This window comes from Anabas testudineus, chromosome 1 (assembly GCF_900324465.2).
Source record: "Anabas testudineus chromosome 1, fAnaTes1.2, whole genome shotgun sequence".
Lineage (NCBI taxonomy): Eukaryota > Metazoa > Chordata > Actinopteri > Anabantiformes > Anabantidae > Anabas > Anabas testudineus.
Window position 1 is genome coordinate 6507334 of NC_046610.1, and position 19509 is coordinate 6526842.

The 19509-nt window shown below is 39.9% G+C and overlaps 1 protein-coding gene across 3 annotated transcripts in view; it reads right to left on the reverse strand.

Annotated features, from left to right (window-relative positions):
- The window catches only part of LOC113161994 (protein sidekick-1), a 209043-nt gene that overhangs the window by 22789 nt on the left and 166745 nt on the right, over positions 1-19509 (reverse strand). For all 3 annotated transcript variants that reach the window (XM_026359906.2, XM_026359905.2, XM_026359908.2), the window contains 8 exons: positions 17838-17959; positions 17612-17724; positions 16254-16404; positions 12395-12635; positions 11974-12089; positions 8970-9156; positions 8048-8146; positions 4494-4688 (listed from right to left, as the gene is read on the reverse strand). In XM_026359906.2, the coding sequence (XP_026215691.1) occupies positions 4494-4688; positions 8048-8146; positions 8970-9156; positions 11974-12089; positions 12395-12635; positions 16254-16404; positions 17612-17724; positions 17838-17959 (1224 nt within the window). The remainder of the gene's footprint in view (positions 1-4493; positions 4689-8047; positions 8147-8969; positions 9157-11973; positions 12090-12394; positions 12636-16253; positions 16405-17611; positions 17725-17837; positions 17960-19509) is intronic.

A 19509-nucleotide genomic window follows, 5' to 3' on the forward strand; every position in this document is an offset into this window, starting at 1 on the left:
TCAAATCTGTTTGTCTCCCTTCTTCCCTGGCGCCCTTATTCATCAGTCCCTCCAAGATTTGACAATTCTCCCCCTCTTTTGTTTTCCTGATACCATCTGTGTGTCCCTGTCGGTTCTCCTCTTGTTCTGTTCCACAATAAAGATCATATTCTGATAATAATCTCATAATTGTGAGAACAAGTGGTGCCCTTTCAACACTTACATGACTGTTTACTGCTACCCATGGGAGAGGAGATGGAGAGAAGAGGAAGTGTAGAAGTGAGAAAGATCAGGGCTATACTCGAGGAAAGGAAAGAGGGGGTGTGGTGGAATAAATTCTACTAAATATGCTACTACATGTTATCCATTAACTTATCACTTATCAGCCTCTTGGAGCCAAACATCAGCATAGACATGTATCTCTGGAGGGAGTCGCAGTTTTCTCTGTAATACATGCGTGCACATTCGTTCAGCCTCGCATACATACACACCCACACACACACTCAAAAAGCCAATTTTCTTCTTGTAGGGATTAAGTTGGTCTCTTCAGCATCATCAGAAAGAAATCTCTATTAGGCTATTCTGTCTATCTCACAGTGAGAATGGGCCATTATGTTACTGAAGTGGAACAAGGAACCACTGAATTCTGTTCTAAAGAAATCCTGATAATGATGCTGCAGATGTTATATCTGATCCAATTAAAATGCACTACACAAGCTGATGGCTCCGAACAGAACAGCTGACATCATGATTTCAGGTTTTCATAAAATTTCACATTCGCACACTGTCACATTTTAATTTAGGGATTTTTGTAGCATTTCAGTGCTTTACTAGACATACGCGGTGCTGGCTGACAGAGAAAATTGGAGAGAGCTATGAGGGATGACATATATCAAAGCCAGTGAGCTACGTTCAAACCAAAGTCATTCATGCGTTTAGCCTACGGTGACACCAGAGGCACTGTAACTTCATTTTTAAAGTGATGTTTCACTTTGGTGGGATAGCTTCCTATAGCTCGGGAGTGGTCAAAACTTTTCTTCATGTCTCCTTACCGACCGATAATAAAAACCTCCCCACATAGTAATACTAATGCAACCCATGGGGAGAATAAGTAAGTAGACAAAATACCAACATGTTAATCTATGTACAAGGGGATGAATATACAGCATATGTCTTTAAAGCAGCTGAAAACAAACCAACAAACTTAAATTAACACTTGATCAAATGACTACTTATAAGGCTACAGATGTGACAGCTCACAGACTGTAGGCTTTTGACTGTGCAGCTGTCTTCATCCTACAGTATATAGAGGTTTCAGACTATTGTTTGGGTTCTGTGCCTCACTGCCACTGTCTTCACCATTGTTCTTTGTGTAGTTTTCACTAAAAAAGTCTCTAAACATCTACTCTACATGCCAATCTAGTGAAGATTGTACCTAAGCAGTTACATATGTCCTTTAGAAATCGATAAAGAACTGCACTGAAAGTAAAAATAAGATTCACATTCATCAGGACTCATAATAAGTGTTCCTCCATATCTACTGAATGAAATAAAAAAAAGGACTGGCAAACTCATTCACCATAGTTTTATCACATCTGTCAGGATATACATTATAGGAAATAAAGGGGCAGAAAGCTCTTTAGCATCAACTAAATGGTTGGCCGGAAATGATAAGGAGATGAAAGTGCATCTACAGTTTTCTGAAGAGCTGCACTACATGCTAGTTAACATAAAAGCTGTGTTTTGTTTAAAAGACGTTACTGTGATACACTCTCTTCCTGTGATTTTACCTTTACCTACTTTTGGATAAATGTCACATACTAACATCCACAAACCAGTCCATACTTTGAGGCTCTATTGTTAATGTGTTATGGTTTATTTGGTATTAAAATAAGATCTTGTCTCAGCTATTTTCATTCAACTCTGTTTCGTGTCGTCATTTAAACTTAACTTAGAACTGTGTCATACATTTCTTAAACTCCTCTGTCAGTTTTTCCAGTATGTTACTTTCTAGTCGATGTACAAGCACAATGGGCAGAAAACATCTATGGCACTAAAAAAAAAAATAATAGTCAGATTTTACTGATTATACTGAATGATCAGTAAATATAATCATAATATAACTACTACTTGCTGAAGCTTTACTTAGTTTCAGTTAAAACGGCTGCTGCATATGTTGAAGACATAAAAGAGGTTGATTGAGGCAGAAAGCGAGAGGTGCTGCGGAAGTCTAGACAGGATAAAAGCAACACAACCTCTCGATCAGAGAAGGATAAAAACTTGACTTTTATTTCAAAATTGAATGAGAAAGAACTGCACTACTTGCTCATTTTACCTTTTTAAAAGTGAAGTATATATGAAATGTGTTCCTCCTTTCTACTAACTCATTCTGTGTTGAAGGAAATACTTATTTTTTTAGGTTTATAGACATAAAACAGTTATAGTATATCTCACAGCAAGTATTTAAAATTCCTGTTACTGCTGCACTTTATACCCAATGATGGGGTCACTGACTAAAATGAGATGAAATGTTAAAAGGAAATTAGCAATTTTTTGCTGCCCTAAAAGACAAAATTACCATAACTGCAGAGTGCAAATAGAACTATTGATCAAACCTAATTACTTTGGGCTAGAATTGAAGATTTATGGCTTTCAGGTCTCACGTTCTGGCTTCTTCCCTCCCCAGACTTCCAGCCCTGAGAATGTAGCCAGTGGTGAGACTCTGATAATCCTTGTCTCACTTCACACGTCACTTTATTTTGGACTGTTTAGCATTGTAAAAAAACATAACTTTATATAATGTATAATTTGTATGCATACTTTCTCATGATAACTTCACAAAGATCCCACATCCTTTTATTTCACTACTATTACAAAGGCCCTCAGGTAGTTTTTGAAACTCCTCACTCATTATCCCCCTACAGGAGGACTAATAGCTGGTTATTTCAAGATCTACACTTACTGCCAAGCAGCTCTTCAACCACAGGAATTTCTAAATGTCATTTTGCCTTGCTGTATGTAAAAAGGCCCATAGATTGAAAAGGTCAGACCTTTTATCTTGTGCGATGTTCAGTAGCGATGGACATCACATGTCCGACCAGAAACGACTTGTTCTTTAAGCACAGACAACCTCTCTTAACTTCACACCTGAAAATCCTGCTTACTTCTCTCTCTCTAACTTTATCCCTGCAGGGACTTCACAGTGACCAGAGCCCATTACACCTCTAAGTAGAGATCATACAATTTTAAAATGCTAAAACTGCACCTGACCTTTCCAGGCTCTTTGTGTGCTGGAGTTATTGGAACAAATGGACAAAACAGCAATAAAATCATAGGTTGTCTGCTGTAATAGACCTATCTAATGGCAAACATTTTGAAAATCACAGATGAAATTAATAACATTAATCAAGTCACTCCTGCCTAAAATTGGCTCATTTATAGAATTTTGTGACTAATCTGGTTTATTTAGCACATTTATTTCCTTTCACTAGAATTGTGAGTTTCATTAGAGGTTATTACATCGCTGTGGGATGAATGCTACAAAAGATGCATGATACATATATGGAGGCACTGCATAAAAAAAAAGCAAATTTTATTCACCATTAATCAAAGCCTCTGAACTTAAACCTCATTATTCTTGTTGAATTATCCAACAATGTAGAGATGTATTTTTTATAGAAACAAAATGAACACACTTGTTTCACAGGTTCCATTAGTGTCTGATTTAATACTGTTTAAAAATTAAATCCTACTGTTAGGGTTCCTACCTCCTTTGATTTCTAAAAAGGTTTTTATTTTATGTCGTCTGTCCATTATATATTACTGTACATTTGTAAACACAAAGTAAACATCGTTAGAGTACCATGAGACTGTGTCAATGTGTCAATGGGTCGAAAGTTTCAAATTTGTTCACCCCAGGCTTCTGCCCAACGTCACTGCTGGGTGCTGTGGGACGTGTTCAGAAGCACGCTACGCTGCACCTCACAGTGACAGACTATTGACACAGACTATTTATTGGTGCTTTCAACCACATCTTGCAGTTTTCCATTGCAGAACAAACTCTTATTGATACTCTGTCTTGGCTCAGAACCTTACTGACACTCTTACAGGTTCTTCTTTATTATTATAAAAATAATAAACGTACGACAGGGTTATGATGTAATCCTATTTTTTATATAAAAATATTGTTTGTCACGTTGATAGTTCCTTCTCAGCTTTTCACTCGTTAAGATTTTACTGCAGTAACGAGCATCAGTATTATCAACAGTATGTACTTTCACCTGGTGTCATGTTCTTCTCCTTGACGTCTCTGCTCTGCTGATCCCTGGCTTCTTAAAGTACCATTAAAAGAACTGACCTTAAAAGTTTCCTTAATAATTTAGAACCGTTCGGGTCTGATATTTTTAGGGCATGTTGAGTGTTCAGGCAGGCTTTTATTAGGAGTGATTAGAATCAGACAGAGAGGGTAGCAAGAGATCCTAAGTACTATTTGAGTTTATGTCTGTGTCCTTTACCTCTGCGTTCTGTGGTAACAACTAATGCTTCCTGTAATTCACCCCAGCCCACGGCAGTGCGAGCAATGAGTCGGAACACGTAGGTCTGCTCAGGAGAGAGTCCTGTGACGGTGAACTGGCGAGCATTGGAGCCCACCTCCACTGTGGTCCAACGCAGAAGGTCCCTGCTGTCAAGCCGGTAGGATATCTGATAGCCTGGTGTGGGACAGAAGGAAAGACAGGCGGTGGAAGAAGACATTTGATATTTGTGAGAAAGCCTTGTGCACGAATGTGTTTCTGTGTGTCTTTGTGGCCTACTTTAGATCACAGAGCCCACAGGAATCAAAGGCAGCACAATATGAGACAGGAAAAAGCCTGAAAACATAGCTACACAATAGCATACCAAGCAACCTCATTTCCACAATAAAACATACAAACATGCTCTGCAGCTCCTGAAATGTCCATTTCCACCTCTTTCGTGTTAGTTAGTGTATTAATATGAAGCCTTTAGATTCTTTATTTCCCAACCCAACTATAAAGAGAGCCATAAATTTTCTTTTGAACTCAGTACACCCTCATATATCAAAGTTCATACCCTGACAATCCTCTATACATGCATATGTTATATACACATACAACCTCTGTTCTGTTCCCTTGGCTGTGACCCACGGTGTACACGGTGCGTCTCTGTTTTTCTGTCTCATGTGCAGTAGGCCATGTAATAACACTAAAACCCTTCAACACATACACACACACTCAAACCGCTGATCCCCAACCAAGCTTTCCACAAGCCACTGGCCCCTCACAAAGACTCTCAATATGAAGATTGTGTTGTACACTAAACACACACACAACCACGCGTCCAAAAACTCACATGCGCATGTTGATTGGTTCACAGTAAAACTGTCAGGATGGTAATCTGCTCATAGTCACTTAATCTGGATGTGAGGCTGATAATCTCATCAGGTAGCCTGATTGTGTGTTAATATGTAAATGCACGTAGAAGATTACTGGATAACAAATACACTCTAAATCCTCTTGCACCTAAACAACTGGGTCAGAGTTTCGCATTATGTTCTGTACTGAACATCATTAGGACATCGCTGTACAATGAATGAGACTAAATCTCCACTACAAAGCAACTATATGTTAGTTTAAGCGAGACGACTTAACACATACCATTTATTTCATACTGCTGTTTACCTCGAGGCATTTAAAACCTCTATTTATACATAACTGTCTCGCATTCAGCTGCTCAACTAATTCTGCTGGCCTTGTCTGTGGTAATAAATAACTCACAGCAATGACAGTGCTACTACCATAGCAAATGTGAAAAATAACACATTCTTTGTAAACTACTTCAGAGGTGAATGCTTTTAAGCTAATCTCCAACAGCCTGTGCAAAGCATGCAGCAACATCAGGTGGCTATGTTGTGACTGTTTGTCTCTTATCTCCCCTGTCCCATTTCCACACTACATACCACTTGTCTACAATGTTAAACCACACATATCTATGTGCAGTTTCACCCTAAGCTCTATGGGCAGTTTTCTACTTTCAGTCGCGCCCGAGGAGGATATAAACAACCCCTCCCTCTAGACTTGTCAGCCTTTTCCCTGCAACCATCACAGACGTGAATGTAAATCATAAGAATGAATTGTCACTCTTGGGATCTTAATTAATATTTCATGGTTTAAGTGTTTAATTGATTGTTTTGCATTGCATTTAGATTACAAACCCAGAAGATGTACTAAATGCCCAGAATATGGATGCAATAATTGAACTAAGTGAGAATAATGAGGACTTGATTTACTTTACTAATATACTCCTGTGTTTACTGCTACTGTTTTAATTTGTAATATTTTCTTCTTCCTGCTCTTGTATAGAAAATAACCATCCATCTAACCCTGATTACCACACTAATAGTAATGGCACGGCTTTGGAGGCCGGTGCAAGCCACTCGAGACACTCAAGCCAACACAACCACCATTATTGTAGGTTTTTTTTCATACAATATGTAAAACACTGCATTAAAAAGTTCCAGTTTAGACTTTCTATTCTGTTAACTGACAAGACAGAATTAAACTGAATGCAGTTTCATTATAATTGTCAAAATGTGGAGTCCAAGGCTGTTCTAATTCCCTCCGTGCTGTATGTATTAAACCTGAGATGGGTCATCACACTGTGTTTACGATTCTTCAGAGAATTAGCAAATCTCAAGTGGTAGCAAACTGTAGGAAACACAGCAGTGGACCTATCTGTTTTTAGAAACATACTGACTTTTTTGAGTATTTCATTTTATTAGTTTGTCGTACAAATACACAACAACCTCACACCTTAATTATAATTAGTATGCACAGTAGTATGGAAATGGGATGCAGGGTCTATTTGCCACTGGGGTGTTTGTGTGCTTGTGGCTGTATTATATTCAGAGAGAGGTCATGTGAAAACACAAATGCCTCGCCGCCTTCTGCTAAATTAGATTGTGCACCTTCTGCAGTCCTGTTTCTCCTCTGTCCACCTTCTGTGTCAGTGCCCCATGGGTTGAAAACACAAGGAGAAACGAAGCAGTCATGAGCTCTAAAGAAATCGGTACACTACAGTTATTTTGTATCTGCATAAAGAAACACACACACACACACGCACACACACCACAGACTCAGCAAGGACACAGCAGGATTGACTGCGTTTGTGTGTGTCTGTGTGATGGAGAGATAGAAATTTGCCCTCCCACTCATCCTTCTGTCACAGAGTGGTGTCGCATTAAATGTCCTCCCTCTTACAATACAGTCACACATCACTCACACTGTCCTGCTTGACTCCCTCTCCCACTGAGAGGACAAATACTACACCTCTCTCCCCCCTGTGCAACACACACACACACACACACACACACACACACACACACACACACACACACACACACACACCTGTCCCTCCTCTCACCTCCATTCATCTCCTCTCTGCTGTCTCTCCTCTTCTCTCTTTCTAACTCAGCAGCTCTTACATTCCTCTTGCCTCTACCTCGCTTCTCTTCCTCTTTATTAATCTGTTCTTTCCGATTCACTCCGCATGCTGTGATTTGCAGTTTCAGAAACAAGTGATATGTGTGAATCCCACCGCGTTTATACATGAGCCTATGTAGGCAACAGAAAAGGTGTCTTGCTTCCGCAGCTTTAATACCCTTTTTTCCCAGGTACAAGCTTGATGACCGACGCACACACACAAAAATTCGTACACAAATAAACATAAAAAAACATAAACACCAACAAACCGGTGGTGAAGTGGAGAGAAGAGTGAGCTGACCCATGTCTAGAAGCTAAAAACAGAATCAGCTCTCTTCCATTTTACGGTTTTTACTTCCTTCTTTCCCTTGAAAGATCACAGCGGTATGTGTGTACTTTTCTGTGTGTGTCTGTGTATGTTTAAAACGGCTCTTTCCCTCTAGAAGCCAAGCTCTGTCCATTAGCAATTGAAAATAAATCTATGTCAATACAAGCATACAACATTGGATTTGCTTTAAAATATTACTCTCAAAAAACTGCCTTCTTGTATGTGTGTGTGTTTGTGTTTGTACCTAATAGGATGCCGTTGGGGCTCGTGGGTGGTTGCCAAACCACCCTAACTGATGACAATCGAACTTCTGGAAACACCATCCTGACAGGGGGGCCTGGGACTGCAGAGAAAAACAGAGAATGATGTTGGCAGGAGAACTGAAAATATAATAATATATAGAGCAGCAGAGAGAAGCACAAAGAACAACTTCAGTACTGTAATGAAAATGAGAGTATGTCAACATCAAGCACTTATTGTATGCTCTGTTGAAATGTTAGTACGAGGGTACACAGATGTGTATGTGCACATGCTCTTCACACACACATGCACACCTTATACATTTTAAGAGGCACTTTTAAAAGACAAAATGTAATTTTCTCTCGAACTCTGACTCTGTCTTTGTTCCTGATACAAGTACACGTTCCACACCACTAAATACATGTCTGCGTGTGTGTGACTGACGGACAGGATGGCGGTTCATTATACACTGCCGGGAATTGGCTTGCCCGTTCTTGTTTCATCCTGAAATGAGAAAAACTTTTCAAACGTGACACTGCTTGATAGAGGATGTGTGCGTGTGTGCATATGAGTCTTTCTGTATCTGTAATTGTGTGTGTGCTTGTGTTTTATTATTCAGAAAGATCAGGCTGGGTTCTGGCATCCTGAAAAGTCTGCCGTGGTTACCACATCTCTGCATCTAAAGAGATACGCACATGTGGTGCACTCTAACATCAGTATACACACATCAAACAATGTGCTCTCTATTTGGAGAGTGTGGAGGTGGTCTGAGGGCTGAGCTGAAGTGGGGGAGACAGACTGATGGCTGACAGCAGAGGTGTGAAGAGGTGAAAACCAGCCACAGAGGTGAAAAAAGGCACAAGTGTTGAACAAACTGATGGACAAAAAGGTCAGTGAGCACATCGAGGCACAAAGTGAGATCTTACCATCCTCTTTGGTTCGGAGCAGGATGGGGCTGCTGGGAGGACCTTCACCCATCCGTGTGTACGCCAGCACCTGCAGCACATATACTGTGTATTTTTCCAGAACCCCAAGGAGCAGCGATGTACTCCCCTCTCCTTCTGCCACCTGAACTCTGGGGGGACCCTCAGAATCCTTCCTGCTGTACAACACCTGGACACATACACACACACGTTACATATGAATTTACCTATACAAGTACGAGTACTGCAGGTCTCCTCACCTGCTCTGCAAGCACTGTTTATTTTCTTTAGGTACAGTTGCTTTGGTAGCTTTAAAGGATAAGGTGGCTGAGATTCAGTATTTTTATTAATGTCAAAAAGTCCCATAAAAACAGTACGAGCAGTAGGTTTGTCTTTCTTTCAGTGTTTTCTGACTCATCCCCAGTCCTGTTTGTTCCCAACAATCTTTAAAGCTGCTATAATACTAACAATGGCTTAGAGAACTACCTGTACGTAAAATGGGTTACAGCTAGTGATGGACCCACAGTAGTTCCCCCGTAGTTTTTTTTAGCAACTTTCACCTCATTGGTTTGGTTTTCTGACCCACAATTTTACTGTTTGGTTCACTGTCACTTCTTTCATAGTGTCCATTTGGCCATAACAGGCAGCTGTTTTTAGCAAAAAAGCTCTAAAAGCCCACTGGCTGTCACATGTGCAGCACATCAAACAGCAGACCATGTTAGTAAGTATACACAATGGATGCATTTAGCAGGCAAGATCCAGATAATTCCCTCCAAATTCAGAGGAGACTGAAACAGAGTTAAAAGGAGAGTTTAAATTGGGGTAACATTTGCCAAATGGCAGGAATATAAATGACAAATGAATTATGACTGCTGGATGTGTAAATAGGGTGTTCACCATATCTGCTGATAGCGTGTTTGTGTTGTCCTCAAATGGCCTATCACTGAGCTACCTCAGGTCTAAAAACTGTTTGCAAATTTATTTCTATAAAAATACATTTACTAAAACAGCTGTGCAGTGTAACCAAGCGAAATGTTAGTCAAAATGAGTATTTGTTAGGGACTACATGTATGTTTAACTGCACATTTTGTACCATAGCGTGAATTTACAGCACTAGATTGATATATTTGGAATTGACATGAAACACAGTATCGGTATTTATCATGAACAAATCAATTTGACTTAATATAGCCTAAAAATCACAAATCATACTCAAACAAGGCTTAAAGTCTGCACAGCATACCATATTATAATGAAGGACTATGTCAGCCAGTGCAGTGTTGTGGCTCATTGATGTGTTTTTAACAACAATGGAGGTCTGCAGCACAGAGAAATAGGCTTTATGATGCTCTGGCTACAGAGGCAGTACCTTCGTTCGTTTTGGTCTTTTTATGGGATTTGTTGACAATGGGAAAAATATAGACTCTCATGAGACCCATATTTGAACTGAAACACCTACCAAACTGGTCCTGAAATTAAAATAATCCCAGTGCTCACATCTTAAAAGACAAATCAGCACACACTGTACTTTCACTGGCAACAGGATCCAATTTGAATATGTGTCAAGAACTGCTCTTTCTTGTGCCTTCTCTCTCTGTTTTTTCATGTTCATGAACTCTCTGCCACACTTGAAGCCATTTTGAAGGAAAATGTCAGCTCTTAAATGTCTAAAAACAGAAACAGTCATAAGGTGTGCATGGCAGAATGCGGGAGAACAATTTAGCATCTAATAAGGAATGGAAGGTGTTGAAGAGCTGCTGCTGGCAGCTATTCCCATCTATTAAGATGGTAGGCATGCTGCACGGAGCGATCCTCGGGAGGGCATAAGAAAACACACAGATGGGGAAAGTGATGTGCTCTGGGCATGGTGAATGATAAGACCTAGATTTTACATTTTTAAAAAATGTACCACATTATATCACACATCCTATTTGCTTCTGTATATGTATACATTTATAACGCAGCCATATCCACACAATTGACGATAAATCCCTTCTTTTAAAGATTTGTTCTGCTATGTTTTGTTTGGGCGGTGATTAAGAGCTATACTCAATGCCACATTTATATTAGCAAAAGCATTCTGCAGTTTCTCTTTTCTGCAGATGCTGATGAGTGCTACTGTACACACAGTGTGCCGCTGAATAAGAAAAGCAATGCTGCAAAAATACAGATATGTGTCTTTATTTTAAAGTCAAAAAAGAGAAGAAAGAGGAGTACATTATACTACATACATTATAATAAACCCCTGGAGTGTGTGCAAGGCAGCCTGCAGCTGGAACCATACTGAGTATAAAAGAAAGAGTCTGGCTGAAAGTAAGTGGTGCACTCAGACAAAAAAAAACTGCACCTCACACATCATCAGCAGTATTTATCAAGCATTTTCTTAGAAGCCTGCACATCAGAGTTGGTCAATTATGTTATCATGAGGGGTTGCAGCAAAACAGATTTTTCTGACTTATAAGAAATACAAGAAAAAGATGAGCTTTCTTTTGGCAGCTGTGGGTAGACTATAGGCTATGTTGCATAAGTGGGTCACAAATCTGGACCAAAAAACTAATGCAGAATCTCCAGAACACTTTTAGATCATTTATATTCAACACATCACCTTATCCTGCCTAAACTGCAGTTTATGTATTAAACATTAAAAACAAAGCACCTTCCAAAACCAACAGGCTTTATGGATTATTGTCCATTTTTCATAAATGAATAATCCAGCCATTGTTTCCATTACAGCATGCCACAAGCTGTCTTATGAAAGGGCATTAAACATTAAAGCCTTTGCACAACACGCCCCCAAATAGAGTTACTGTAGCTGAATGCTTTTAAAAACAGTAATGCAGGAAAAATAAAATAAGAAGTTACAGGATATTACATCACCTTATATCAGATTTTCACATGCATGTCTCTGTGTGTGAAAGTGTGTGTGAAGGTGTTGGAGCACGTGTTAATCAGTTGAGGGCGAGAAAATGCAAGGATGGGATTGTGTGAGTGTGTGTGTTTATTACACCTTATATCCCAGCACGACTCCATTCTTCTGAGCCTGAGGGACAGGAGACCATGTGAGCAGGATCCTGGTGGAACTCACTGCCTCAGCAGTCACATTTACTGGAGATCCAGATGGAACTAGACAACACACACACACACACACACAGCTCAGTACTACTTCACTCTCTAAACCAATCTTCGATTTTATCTCAATCATTCTCCCTCCCCCCTCCCTCTGTCCGTCAGTCTTCCCCTCACTGAAATAGAGGGAGAGTGTAGAGGTCAGAGAGAGGTGACAGAATGAAAGGAGACTTGGGGAGGTAATCAGAGCACTTTACTCCTAGCCCATCTGTCTTCTTACGCCCTGCTAATATTATATTGGTCAGACAGCCTCTGGACACGTGCAAACAGGAAACAGGAGTGAACGACAACTGTGTTTGTACCTGATTCTGCTGTGTGTGCAGCGACAGTGCTGCTCCAAGGTCCAGCTCCTATAGAGTTGTAGGCCTGTATCTGAAGCTGGTACTGGGTCCAGGGATTAAGACCCTCTATTGTGGCCTCATTGGACTCCCCTGATCCTTCGACATCCTCGGTCCTGTCCTCCCCCTGACCGTTTGTCCTCCACACACGTAGCCGGTACCCCACAGTGTCTGGGCTGCTGTGATATTCAGACTCTGGAAGAGGCTGCAGGGTAACAAAGAGTGAGAGTAGGCAGAAAAAAGATTGAAAAGACATGATTGAGTTTTCTATTTTTGCATGGGTTCATGTGGTGAGTTTATGTTTTGTTTATTGTCCTTCTGGCCATACTTCACATACAAAGCAGTCTATTTGAACAGCTACAGACATTATACAGAGATTGCTTAAGTTTTTCCACCAAAAGAAATTCCACTTCCACACTTTTGATTAAATATATTATTTTCAATATAACAAAAAATGAAAATGGAATGGACAAAGTATTATGGACCTGACCTAATATTTCTACAAACCCCTTTTTGAGGACATCACTGCAAACAAGTGCTTTCACACTCTTTAACTGAGAGTATGGCTGACATGAGCAACTACAGCAGTTCTCTCAGGGTTGATACTGTAGGCGTCTTCTCTTAACCTTGAGTTTCTGCTGTTTCCATAGATGTTCAATTAGCTGAAGATCAGGACTCATAGCAGGACACTGCATCATTCTTCATCACAGACCAATGTCATCTCCTCAGTGTTTCACAGTGGGATGTGGTGGTTATTATCTTTGAAAGAGTCATTGTTTTCTTCTGTGAACACAAAGCTGCAGTGACTCACTAAAAAGCTCTGTCCGAAGGACATTCCCCCAGAAGCACTGTCACTTTTCAACACGTGTTTGAATAAACTCCAGTCATTTTTTCATGCTTCTCTTTGTAAAGCGGGGTCTTCCTGGGTCTCCTTTTATGGAGCCCACTTCCCTTCAGAAAGCCACATATGGTGTGACTGGACACAGCTGTACCTTGATCTTGGAGGTCAGCTTGTATCCGTTTTCCTTGTTTTGTTCCACACTTTTTGAACTATCCTTCTGTTCAATCTGTCAATTTCCATGGTCCAGAGAGGTTTGCTACAGTCCCATGAACCTTAAACTTCTTATTAATAGCAGCTGTTCAGAGTTAGTCTTGTTATTTTCCTTTTCATCTCCTCAGATAACTCTTTTCTTTCTCTTTTCTATATTCAGTGTGCACACACTGATATCAAACAGCACAATGAGAACCTTCATTTAAATAGGTAAATGTACATTGAAGACACCTGTGACACCAACTAAGGGCAACAGTCTATTTGACATATCAATACAATCAACATTTATCACAACATCTAAGGAATACTAATGTTTTCATTAATGCCATTTGCAGAAGAACTTTGTGGAATAAGCAAGAAGGAAGCTCTTTTCACAGCTGATTTGTCTAATTCTGTGAAACACCAAAGGCATGCTGGTATGCATGATAGAAAAGCTTTTAATTTCAAAACAAAGCATTGGTTCAATGAGGTACAACGGTATTTTTAACTATTTTAGTAGTGTCTTTATATTATATACAAGGTCATGCTTATGTGTGCTTGGTATTTGTCATCCTATGTTCATGGCAGATTTTTAATACTGTACACTTTAGTCCACAATAGCTTAATAAATGAGGGTCAGTGTGCCAATCCTGAACTCCAAGTATTTATGATGTGTCAGCACTTGGCCACCCATTGCTGTCACTGCACTTTGTACTTAATTTAGACTCTGATTAATGGAAGAAGAACTGTCCATATAAAGAGCTGAAAAGATGATTGAATGAGAAACCAATTTTGGTGAATCTGTGATGATAAAACACACAGAACCCTGCTGCTCTATGAAACAATATCACACATTTCCCCGTAAATACAAATACGAGGAACTGCTCATACAGATACATGCTTTAGACATATGGTACATAAAATCCCTGCAAACTCGAGTATTGCTCTATAACATAGCAAAAGGAGTAATAATTAATATAATTTGTTAATTAAAAATATTACACTACATTCTACACTTTTTTCTAAATTGACTTAAATGCGCGCGCACACACACACACACACACACACACACACACACACACACACACACACACACACACACACACACACACACACATATATACAGGAGCAACGTAGGGTTGAGTGTCTTGCTCAACTCAAGAACAGTGACATGTGGTGAGAGGGGGCAGAGAGTTGAACCACTGATCTATCATAGCTGCCTACTGGTTCTATCATCTATTCTAAAATTCTAAAACTATGTCACACAACTTCTTTGTACCACTTTTGGATAAAAGCGTCATATATGATATGTGACACCATCTTATCCAAATTAGATCCATCTACTTAAAACAAATGAGAAAAAAGGCAGGAGAGACTGGTAAGAAATTTGTTGTGTGAAGTAATTACAACAGTTTTATCTTTGGCAGGAAACTGTGAGCTGTGGGACACATCAGGTTGTCAGGACCTTTAAATCTTAAAGCTACTAGATGTAGAATTAAAAAATGTTGAAGTTTAGTACCCCCCCCCCAGTCGTATAATCAAAAAAGACTTAGAATAGAGATGGGTCCCAGCTACATAGATGGAATACCAAGTTTAGGTGCTCACAATATGACACAATCAAAGATACACAAAACAGTGAAAATGCATTTTGCAGCTATCAAGAACATGGTTATTTATGTGACAATGTCGATCTCTAAAATAAAACCTGAAAACCTTTTACTGTTTTCTCCTCTTTGACATCCCATCTCCTCAGCCTTCTCTCTCTATCTCCCTCGTTTCCCCATCTTATTCACCTTCTGTCATCCTCTTTAACTTGCTTCCACACTCATTTCCTGTCACGCTCCCTCCTTCTTCTGTTTTTTCCTTTGCCACCTCATCATCTGTACTCTGAATGTGACCCACCATGTAATTATACATTATAGCCACAACCACCTGTTATTCAGTGACCTAAAATCACATTAGTGGGAAGTTGTTCACAGTATATAATTCCACAGAAGATTTTAACTAACATTGCACAGTGGTTGCTCTGTACTATGCAACAGATAAAGAAGTGAGACACCCAGTCATTTTAAATACCCCAGTGATTTAGCTCAGCTTAGCATTTAGGAGCCATAATACAGAATGTCACATTAGCTTTATTACCCTTAATATGCAGCTTAGAATAATAGCCTTAGCTAAAACCATTGTGATGGTTCCATTACAGCAGAAAACCTAACATAGCGCAGGCTGGGCACTAACATGCAGGTAAAATCCCATTAGCATGCTGCACAGGTACCCCATAGCACCTCAGTGTCTGTGTCTGATTTGACAGGCTCTTTTTCTCATTCCAGCTCTTAAATGGAAAATACTCTGCTCTCCATTTATGTTATAATAGAAGAGGGGAAGGGGAGTGAAAGAGAGAGGGAGGGGAAGAGAGAGGGACGAAGAGTAGGAACAAGAGCAAAAAGAAAAGACAGTAAAGAGAAAATTACATTGCAGTTTGTGCTGCTAGCGGTCCGTACGGTGAATGGGAAATATGACAGATTAGTGTTAGCACTGATAACCAGGAGAGACAGTGATTATAGGCTGTCAGCCACTTAACCTGTTCAGTTCTGCTGACAGCAATCCCACATGCTCGCGCATATGCATATACACACTGATATAAAAATAAAAGAACAAATACACTAGAAGCGGAGAAAAGAAACAACTCAAATCTCCACCAGTCAAATTAGCACAGTTTGACATGTGTAAATGGGCAGAGAAGGGGTTAAATGTTGCATACAGTGTAGTGTGCATCTGTGTGTGTTTCAGTACCTTCCAACTGAGGCGCAGGCTGGTCTGTGTAGCAGACAGCAGGGTGAGGTCAGATGGGTGTGTGTCAGGGGCTGCCTGTAACGTTTGGATGATCCTGGAGGGTGCGCTCATGGGACTGGAGCCGACAACATTGACCTGCCGCATTCTGAACCTGGTGAGAAGAGAAAGACAAGATGAAGGAGCATTCACAAGTTCAGCTGATACTTCATGACTTGTCCTGTTCAACCTGTGAAAACAGTAGTACAATATCTTTGGTAGTTCTGCAAGGAGTGCTCCCCTGATAATGTCTTTGTAATCCCAGCAGGCATTATCTCAACAGGCTTAGAGAAAGAAGTAAAAGTAAGTTCACGGTAGTTCATTTTAGTCTAGTTTTACTCAACTATAACACATTTTAATTGACAGTATCCTTCAGGTGGAAGTTTCCACAGGAGGATTTCTGAGAAGGCCACTGATGTATTGTTGAAAAGATATAACTATGCAGACCTGCTGAGAGACACACAGACACACACACACCACAAGGGAGTATTTGTTACTTGTGTTACTTCTGAATGCATCCATGCTTCAGTGTTGCTATGAGTCATAAAATGTGTTGGTGTGCAGAGTGTGTGTGAGAGACTACATCTAGGAGTTCTTGTCCCTGCATTGGGAGATAGAGAGCAGGGTGTAAAGAGGGACTTAAAGCGGGGGATAAGAAACACAGACAAGTGCATCACTTCATCTAATGTCCCAATGGCGTCGCCTGTGACAACATAATCCCTGTGAGTGTACAAAGTGTGCACACACACACATGCGCACACATCACAATCCCATTACAGATGAAGGTGGCGATACAAGGAGCAAGTGATAGAGATAGACTGACACATACATGAGATAGGCAGACATACAGATAGATAAGAAGAGAGAGGGGATGAGGGGGAAGAGTTGCTGCTGTTACAAGTGGCGACAGATCGTGTTTACAAACTGTAGGCTCCTGACGGCCCTTGAGCAAGGATTACAGACGCCTCTCTCTCCTCTATTTCCTATTCTCCTGGTCTCTTATCCCTTTGTTTCCTCTTCTTTTTAATGCTTTTTGCTGCCCTTCCCACTTTCTCATCACCTTTCTTCTCCCCTGCCCTCATGCCTCTCCTTCCCTCTAGCTAGTTGCGGGAGGGTAATAAGGATCTGCATGCAGCAGCTGTGAAGCTGCTGACAAACAGAAAAGTCTCAGATGGAACTGTCTCTCTGTGTGTCTGTGTGATTTATCTAACTTCACCTGATTCTTGCAATACTGCAGAAACTGGTGAAGAGTGAAATGTGTGTGGGCAAGTTTGTGTGTGTGTCTGTATGTATGTTGTAGTACTGATGTTGTGTAGACGTACCTGTACTGAGTGAATGGAGTGAGGTTGGGGATCTCCAGCATGTCTGCATCTGGCTGATTGTCTTTCTGGTACACAACTCTCCACAGATCCTCCTTTCCATCCTCCCTGACTACCTGTTAAAGAGGGATATCATGTGTTTGAACAATATATTTTCGGCTGTGTTTTCAGGATTAGCAGCACCAAAAAGTGTCCAAGCACAAACACGCACACATACACACACACACACCTGTGCTTCTACAATCCATCGTGATATTGCTGTTTTTCCATTAGGACCAGGGTGAAACCGAAGTGTTGCTGTCCGAGGGCTGATGTTAGAGATCACTAAATTAGAAGGAGCACCTGGAAGTTCTGTACATGCAGAAAAAAAAAAAGTTTTACACAAACTTTTTTAAACATTTTGCAGCTAGCAGCATACACACACCTCACTATTGTATTTTATTTGTATTTGTATTAACCAAAAGATGTGGGGTTATTGCTCTCACGTTGATTTTATTTTGAAATAACAAATAGTGTGTGCACTATATTTGTAAAGTTCCAATAATAAATAGCAATTTCTTTGAAATAAAACCAACTCTGCTTTCAGGTGCAATACTACAGCTACTATTGCAGCAACAGTAGTGCAATAGGCATTTATTTACAAAAAACAATGTTTTCTTCCAACCAGAACATAACCACACCACAACAGCATAGTGAATTATTTCAGAGGATGAATCAGCAGAAATGAACAACAACAACAACAACAACAACAACAACAACAACAACAACAACAACAACAACAACAACAACAACAAAAACATTTCTTTGAAGAACAATGCCAAAACCGACAAAATGTTGTTAGAACTACAACATGACTTACAGTATCTCTACCACTGCTACTATAACATTGATAAAAGAAAGACAAAAAGGAGGGATTTGTGTCGCCAAGGACAACTCAAGCACAAACAATGTAGAAAATTATAGCAAGTCCTTTATAATGTGGCCATGTGTCCATTTGTGGTCATAAAAAAGAAAAATAAGACTGGTAACAGGAAAAAAAGTTAATTTTTTAAAGCACTAGCACTTACACTATAGCTGTGTGACTCTCTCACTCAGAGCAATTTATTTCATATTTCCAAGGTCAACAATACAATACAGAGAGATAAATCTGCACACCAGTGGAGGCGAGAGGTGAATTAAATGCATAGTTCGCTTTAGTCCATTTAAGGCCTATAAATGTCTGAGCATGCTGCACACCTCATAAATTATGTTTGACCCATTCTTATTCTAAAATTGTTCCATCTCCATGGCATTAATGAGTGACAGGAAATGGGCAATATGGATGACCAGCAGCAGCCTGAATGTCACAACAACTCTGGTGGGGGAAGAGAAGCTGAAAATGCAATGTTCTGTCTGTCTGATCAATCAGTGTGTTCCTGCAGTGGGAGGAAGTCAGAGTGAATACAAGTACCTACCTAAAAGAAATACTCCCCTACAAGAGGAGGTATTTTGGTAAAGTACAAATATAAAAAAATCTGTACTTAAAGCTATAATATGTATTGTGTACTACTTTGAAACAATGTTTGGTAGAGATATGGTCCATTACTTTTCTTAATGTGGTGAGGTGCTGTCAAAGCCTCCTGTGGTACAGAAATATTCCCTTATAAAGGTTTTCAAGAGAGGCACCCCTTCTAACCAGTGAGATGCCTTGGGTGGCCTGATTTCAACTCTCACACTAAAGTTATCTTCATTCCCAAAAGTTGTATATTCCAGGTCAAGTACAGTACTTGTAAATTAACTTGGTTATTCACAACCTCTGCATATATGTTAAAATATATATCTATTATTCTTATATTGGTTTCTTTTCATTTTATTCGTTTGTTTACACTAATTTTTAACATTTTTTTATTATTGTGAGGATA